General features: G+C 38.7%; 1 protein-coding gene across 1 annotated transcript in view; it reads right to left on the reverse strand.

The window, feature by feature from the left end:
- Nucleotides 1-6,319, reverse strand: part of LOC123958619 (myosin heavy chain, fast skeletal muscle-like) — a 12,744-nt gene extending 6,425 nt beyond the window's left edge. The window contains exons 1-21 of the mRNA XM_046032093.1: nucleotides 6,116-6,319; nucleotides 5,737-5,880; nucleotides 5,083-5,239; nucleotides 4,932-4,959; nucleotides 4,734-4,845; nucleotides 4,557-4,649; nucleotides 4,410-4,473; nucleotides 4,220-4,318; nucleotides 4,027-4,130; nucleotides 3,806-3,944; nucleotides 3,585-3,703; nucleotides 3,330-3,479; nucleotides 3,078-3,248; nucleotides 2,685-2,991; nucleotides 2,241-2,314; nucleotides 2,073-2,160; nucleotides 1,871-1,988; nucleotides 1,650-1,773; nucleotides 1,428-1,564; nucleotides 1,032-1,287; nucleotides 246-488 (exon numbers count right to left, since the gene is read on the reverse strand). Coding sequence (XP_045888049.1) covers nucleotides 246-488; nucleotides 1,032-1,287; nucleotides 1,428-1,564; nucleotides 1,650-1,773; nucleotides 1,871-1,988; nucleotides 2,073-2,160; nucleotides 2,241-2,314; nucleotides 2,685-2,991; nucleotides 3,078-3,248; nucleotides 3,330-3,479; nucleotides 3,585-3,703; nucleotides 3,806-3,944; nucleotides 4,027-4,130; nucleotides 4,220-4,318; nucleotides 4,410-4,473; nucleotides 4,557-4,649; nucleotides 4,734-4,845; nucleotides 4,932-4,959; nucleotides 5,083-5,239; nucleotides 5,737-5,880; nucleotides 6,116-6,319 — 2,931 coding nt within the window. The remainder of the gene's footprint in view (nucleotides 1-245; nucleotides 489-1,031; nucleotides 1,288-1,427; nucleotides 1,565-1,649; nucleotides 1,774-1,870; nucleotides 1,989-2,072; nucleotides 2,161-2,240; nucleotides 2,315-2,684; nucleotides 2,992-3,077; nucleotides 3,249-3,329; nucleotides 3,480-3,584; nucleotides 3,704-3,805; nucleotides 3,945-4,026; nucleotides 4,131-4,219; nucleotides 4,319-4,409; nucleotides 4,474-4,556; nucleotides 4,650-4,733; nucleotides 4,846-4,931; nucleotides 4,960-5,082; nucleotides 5,240-5,736; nucleotides 5,881-6,115) is intronic.
- Nucleotides 6,320-7,237: the final 918 nt, after the last annotated feature.

Below are 7,237 nucleotides of genomic sequence, written 5' to 3' on the forward strand. Positions count from 1 at the left end.
CTTTGTCTTGGCCTTGGTCAGAGTGTTGACTTTGTCTTCCTCTGCCTGGAGATCATCAAGTGTTTGCTGGTGGGCCTCTTGGAGGGCTTTCTTCTCCTTTGTTAACTTGGCAATAGACTCATCTTGAGATGCCATCTCCTCTGTCAGGTTTTTCACCTGAAATGATGTGAAAGGTGCATTATTTCCATCACTTTATATCTATATAGTCTACGTTTAAAAGATGATAGGTTTAAAATAATTGGAACCTTGTTTTCTGTGGCATGTTTCTCCTTCTCCACTTTAGCCAAGGTGAGCTCCAAGTCATCAATGTCTTTCTTCAGCTCAGAGCATTCATCCTCCAGCTTCCTCTTCTTACCAGTCAGCTCAGCATTGATTTCCTCTTCATCCTCCAGTCTCTCAGTTGTCTCTTTGAGTTTAGCTTCAAGCTGGATCTTGCTCTTAATGAGCCCCTCACACCTTTCCTCAGCATCAGAGAGGTTCTCGCCTTCCTATGGTACATTTTGAAACCACAATATGTTAGTTAGTTAGGTATTTGTTAAAGCTAGACATACATATAAATGAATGTTGGTAGTATTCAAGCCATTCCCAAACGAGTTCATACTATGCTGGTTAAGCCTATCCCTTTCATGTAAAGTTTTTAAATCTGGGGTCTATGGCAACGTTCCCACACTGACAAACCAGTAGTGATGTGCTTTACGCCAACCAGCAATGATTGGTTTGCCAGATCTTAAGGAGGAGCGACCTAGTGACAGGATCAACTCAGTATAGCAGATCACGTCATAAGCATGTGTTGTCAGTGTTGTATAATTACTGTCAGAAGGGGGAGACACTACAGTTTTAAATATTTAAATATTCATAGGTTTAGGTAATTGTTTATTTAATTAATCTACAACATTAACAATGCAATCAGAAGACAAAGAAAATATGTGGTGTATTTGTATCTCACCTAGATATCTGAAAATGTGAGTAACAGTGATTAATTTGTAAAGTGCATATATGATTGAATCACATTTGCTTTGTTTGCTACTTACTGAAGCCACTTGGAGTTGCAGGTCATTCTTTTCCTGCAGCAGAGAAACCATCTTCTCCTCCAGCTCCTTCTTCTTGGCCAGGGCAGCAGCCAGGTCTGATTTCATCTTTTCATAGTTCTCCTTCATCTGTTGCAGCTCTTTCTCAGTCTCAGCACTCTTCAGAAGAGGCTTGATCTTAAAGTACAGTTTCAGCCATGGCCAGTTTTTCACATTCATGAATGAACGGATATTGTACTGGATGGAAAAGATAGATTCCCTGAAAAAAGAATACAGATATAGTGTCATTGCTCCTGAAATGTGATTTTGTAGAACTGCTGAGGATAATAATTTAACAAAAAATATCTGTAAACTATATAATTGGACAGTAAAGTTTAGTGCACTAAGTGAGAATCATACCTCCTCTCCATCATCTTAACGAACTCTCTCCTCATGAGATATCCTCTGCAGAGAGCCTGAGTCATGGTCACCAGCGTAAACAGTTTCTCATCTCTCATCTCCTCCAGCTGACCCAGCAGACCAGCTTTGAAGAACACCTGTGTTGTCAAGTGAAGAAATCAGTCCTTAGTACACATTGCTGTAACAGGACAACTTAATCTGTTAATATTGTCTAAGATGAACCTTTGTGTGTCCAAACATGTACTGAGTGTGGTCCACATCAATGGATCCCAGCAGCTTCTCTGAAGCTTTCTTGTTGTCAATGAACTGTCCCTCAGGGATGACACTGGCATTCAATACTTTGTATCTGGAAGAGAAAATGATGTTGTTACTCATATTTATCTTACTTCTCAGCCTGGTGTTTTACATCATAATAACTTGAAGTATTTCTACTGAAACATCACCTCTGCTTGAAGTCACCGTAGAGGATTCTGCTGGGGAAGCCCTTTCTGCAGATTCTGATGCCTTCCAGCACACCATTACATCTCAGCTGGTGGATGACCAAGAAGTTCTCCATAAGACCTGCACATTGCAAAGGTATTATTTAAATTACTTTAGATTACCGTGTCACACATAGTGCACAATACTCGGTTATGCGCATCTTACCAGGTGTCTTTGATTCATTAGGAATCAGGCAACGGACAAAATGAGGGTGAGTGCTCCTCAAGTTGCTCATCAGCTTGCCCAAGTTCTCCTGTGGATCAGCAGGATAATTGGTCAGTATTTCAAGATGAGGTTCGTAATAGCTTTCCAAAAATTTTAAACCATACATACTCTGAAAACAGCAGACACAGTCTGGAAGGCACCACCCTTCTTCTTGCCACCCTTCTTGCCCCCAGCAGCGGCCTCTGTTTTGTAAAAGATTAAATTTAATTAATGGCACTGTATAAATTACACTGTAGAACCTGTTTTAAGCTTTCTTCTCTGTGGAATATGGATTAGATGTTTTAATATGCATTAATTAGTACTGTATATAACCACAGAGTTTCTTACTAAGCCTGACCCAAGTGAAACAGGCACAGTTTCTTACCCGTCATAACAAACTTACTGTACCCCGGGTAACATTATAAATGTAAACTGCACTTTCTGATTAGTTGCCAATAGCTAATGAACTGGAGGGAAATGATTCTCTATCGTTAAGTAGAAAACATTTAAGCAGGTAAAACATTTGTGCTCTATACACAACGTTTCTGAATTCTCTGCTCACTCTTGTCTTACCATCAGCTGCTCCATGGGATGCATACAGGAAGGCCAGCAGTTTGTTTGAAGCTTTCTGGTAGAGCTGAATAACTGAGTCATTCAGGGGGTCCTTGTTCTTGTCCAGCCAGCCAGTGATATTGTAGTCCACTGTACCAGCATAGTGAACCAGGGAGAAGTGAGCCTCAGCCTTTCCCTTTCCAGGCTTTGGCTTCTCAAATGCCTTGGTCTTGCCCAGATGCTGATCATGCAGCTTGTTCTTGAAAGTTGTGTCAGAGGCCTTGGGGAACATGCACTCCTCTTCAAGGATGGAGAAGATTCCCAGTGGCTAAGAGAAATTTACATTAGATTAACTGTTGAAGTAAACATTTGCACATGAACAAACAAATCATGTCTTCTGGAGAGATTACTTACCTTCTCGATAAGCTCGATGCAGGAAGCCAAGTCCATACCGAAGTCAATGAACTCCCACTCAATGCCTTCTTTCTTGTACTCCTCTTGCTCCAGAACAAACATAGTGTGGTTGAAAAATTGTTGCAGTTTCTCATTGGTGAAGTTGATGCAGAGTTGCTCCAAGCTGTTGTACTGTAATTATAGACACATACTGGATTTCATGCCAAAATAAGGTTGACCGTTAAAACTGCTCAGATATTTTCAACTACTCACATCAAAGATCTCAAATCCAGCGATATCCAACACTCCAATGTAGTACTGTCTTGCCTGCTTTGTATCCAGCATCTCATTGATACGGATGACCATCCACAAGAACATTTTCTCATAGACAGACTTACACAGAGCACCGACAGAATTGTTGACCTAGAACCAATGATATTATTATGGTCATTTCTTTGAATAACTTTTTCATATCCAAATGCAAGTATTTCCACATTTCTTTCAAACATCACATTTTCATTTTGTTACCTGTGGCACAGTTTGACCTTTGGTCACCATCTCATTTCCGACCTTGACTCTTGGGTAGCACAGAGCTTTCAGCATGTCAGCAGAGTTCAGGCCCAGGAGGTAAGCGATTTTATCAGCCACTGTAGGAAAGAAAGACAATGAGTATTAAGGACACATTGACTAAGGAATATTTTTCACACTAAAATATTTGTATGAAGAAGATGTATTATTTTAACAGTTACCCTCATTGCCATCAGGTTCAGCCTGCTCCTCACGCTGCTTCTGCTTGAATTTCATGTTGCCATGATGCATCACAGCTCCTGTCAGCTTGTAGATGCCCAGTTTCTCCTCAGCGGTGAAGCCCAAGATGTCAATTGCTGCCTGCATTGTAAATGAAGCAAAGCTATTGGTATGTAGAACATTTTCCCAGTATACTGTCTATTTAACTACATTGTCATCTTACATCTGTTGCAATAAACTCCTCCACATCATCAATGCTTTTGACAGTGATTTGACCCATACTGATCATTGGGTAGTCATAGGGGTTGGTGGTGATCAGAAGAGCCTCTAGAGGAGCACAACAGATATACATAGTGTTATTTGGTGTTATTTGTTGTATCGTTTACATTTCAATTTCAGTTTCATGTAGTACATACCCACGATCTCAGGCTTGTGGCCAGTCATCAGCTGATAGAAGATATGGTAACTCCTCTCAGCAGACAACTGGTAGGTGACACGGGACTTCTCCAGCAGATCTAAGATGAATAAATTTAACTACAAACTTTAAGATTACTGTATTAAATTATAATGTATAACTTTGTCAAAGATGAGTTGGTTAAAACTTACATGTTTCAATATCAGCTGATGCCAGCTTGCCAGTAGTGCCAAAGTGGATCCTGATGAATTTACCCTAGACAGCAAGATCATTAATAAAAATCAGTTTGTGTATTTTAGCAGTAACAAAAGTTTTAAGATACTTCCTGAACTACTTACAAAGCGAGAGGAGTTGTCGTTCCTCACAGTCTTGGCATTACCATAGGACTCTAGTAGAGGGTTGGCTGCAACGATTTGGTCCTCAAGGGAGCCCTGCATGAGAAGATTTGACTTACATGAGTGATTTCAAATTAATTTTCCTCTAACAAACAGTTTATCTTAAACAACCAATTTTACCTGCATTTTGCCAGCTACTGGCTCAGCCTTCTTAGCTCCAATAGCTGCAATTGTTGCAAAGTACTGGATGACACGCTTGGTGTTGACAGTCTTTCCTGCACCGGATTCTCCACTGGGGAACAAAAACACAATGTCAAGATTCTGCTTCAAATAATAAAGTTTATAAAGATTTAACATGATCGTTAGTTTAATACGCACGTAATCAGGACAGACTGATTCTCACGATCTGAAATACAAATATACATGCTTCATCTGAATTCCATTTTTATCATTCTTTCGATAAGTTTTTGTTTAACATACATTTAACCTCTGTGTATTCATATTTGAACACTAGAAAGATTCATCTTACCAATTTGCATGAACTGATAGGCATTGTCTGAGATGGAGAAGATGTGGGGTGGTGCCTCAATCCTCTTCTTTCCTCTGTATGCTCCCACAACTACAGCATCATATACAGGAAGCCACTTGTAGGGATTCACAACAACGCAGAACAACCCAGAGTAGGTCTGTAATAGGAGAAAGCATTGAGAGGGGATCAGGGGAGATGTCATACTCGTTGTTAACAAATGACCAAAATCCCTTGTGTATTGATAAATTTTTGGCTCTGTACATGGTGCTGAAGTATAGCAGACAGATTTTTAATTTTTATTCTTTTGGTTTTATTATATTCTCCAAATTATATACTCTAAATACTCAAGTCTATACTACGTTGTACTTCATATACACTAAAGATTAGTGTCAAACTAATCAAAGTGACAAGTAACAGCTCAACTTTTTAATGCTGTTCCCTCTCAAGTTATAACAAATCTTTGTGCAGAAATTTTAGTGTTTATTTGACCAATATAATGTAATAATTATACATAATTTCAGTGTTTAGTAAATGTTCTGTATCTGCAGAAGATGTTCTACTTGTCCCATCTATTCCTGTTAAGAATGAACAAATTACGGACAAATATACATATCTACATACACATTGAATTTGTATAGTATGGTGGAAACTCACGTAGATCATCCATGATGCATAACGCTCTTTGAGGTTATACAACACACAAGGCTCATTGAGGTGGGTCATCATGACCATGTCCTCAATTTTGTCATACTTTGGGGGATTCCTCGGATGGATGTCGTCCTCTTTTACAGTGACCGTCTGAATCGGAAATAAAGTGATTGTTTTTACTAAGAAATCATTTCGAATAAAAACATTCAGATGGATACCATTGTTGTTCAAAGTGTCATTGAATTTTGAATACAATGATAAATTTATAGGTCACTAGTTTTTTTTACTAAAATGTTGTTTTAAATACACACTCATGGATAAAATTGCATCCTCCTACAAAAAGAGGGAAGTTACGTTTCAAAAAGTAAAATAATGAATCACCTACCTTTCCACTGTCTGTGTCAACCGTGGCTTTGCCACCCTCTTTCTTCACAAGTTTACCCTTGAGGTACATCTCGTCTGTATCAACCACAAAGACCGCAGTTTTGGCATCAAAAGGACTGGCTTGTGCCTCAATCCTCTCCCGCTCTGATTTTCGGAGGTATATGGCCGCTGGGCCATACTGCTCCATCTCCGCGTCCGTGCTCATGGTGGCACTTCAGTGGAGTCTGAAAAGGTGAAGAGTCCACAATAATTTTAACATATCAACATGATATAGATATGGTCTTGTCTCCAGGTGGTGGCAATTTCATGTTTTTTAGGATGATATCTTTTACCTCTGCTTGTTCCAGAAAAGAATGAGTGGGCAGTCTCTGGTGGAGTCCCAAGATGCTATAAAAACATTATTAAACATGATAAAATCACTTGTTTCAATTTTTTTTTTAATTGTTCAGTCAATTTGGAAACAGTAGAGGGCAAAGACAGGAACATGTATTTAGACTTAATAATATATTGTATGCTAACTGTATTCAGTTAAATCATTAAAGTTAAAAATTTCTCCATCCCCATCATTTGCAATGTATATGATAAGACAGGGTGTGTATTAGATATCAACACAAAGTAGTTAATTGTGTGTTTTTTAAATGAAGCCACATCTTCAATGTATTAAGAATATTTCAAGAAACTCAAGACTACCACTAAGGTATTTTAATATGCAAAAATAATTAGCAACACAACAATGTGTAAGAGTACAAACTGATGTCTGAGTGAATAAACTCACCTGTGTTGGGAGGCTATCAGTTCATGCAAAAGTCCAGAGCTGCCTCTTTTATAGAGGGTGGGAGTGACTGGTCAGCACATAGTCGCTCACTCGGTATGGTCATGGCCTCTTTTCCCTCTGTTGCTTATTTTGTGTCAGTGGTGGTTAAGGAGTTGGCATGCATAATTCACATCTCCAAATTGTAACTATATTTTAATAAAATCAAACATATATTATGATGTTCTACCAATTCATTTGATTTAATTTGATTGCAGCCTTGGATGTGACCAACACAATGTGGTTGATTAAATTTAAAACTGGAAAATGCTTTGTTCAAACATAAAGACATTCCTTTAAACCTAATAAGGC

Source organism: Micropterus dolomieu, linkage group LG02 (genome assembly GCF_021292245.1).
Source record: "Micropterus dolomieu isolate WLL.071019.BEF.003 ecotype Adirondacks linkage group LG02, ASM2129224v1, whole genome shotgun sequence".
NCBI lineage: Eukaryota > Metazoa > Chordata > Actinopteri > Centrarchiformes > Centrarchidae > Micropterus > Micropterus dolomieu.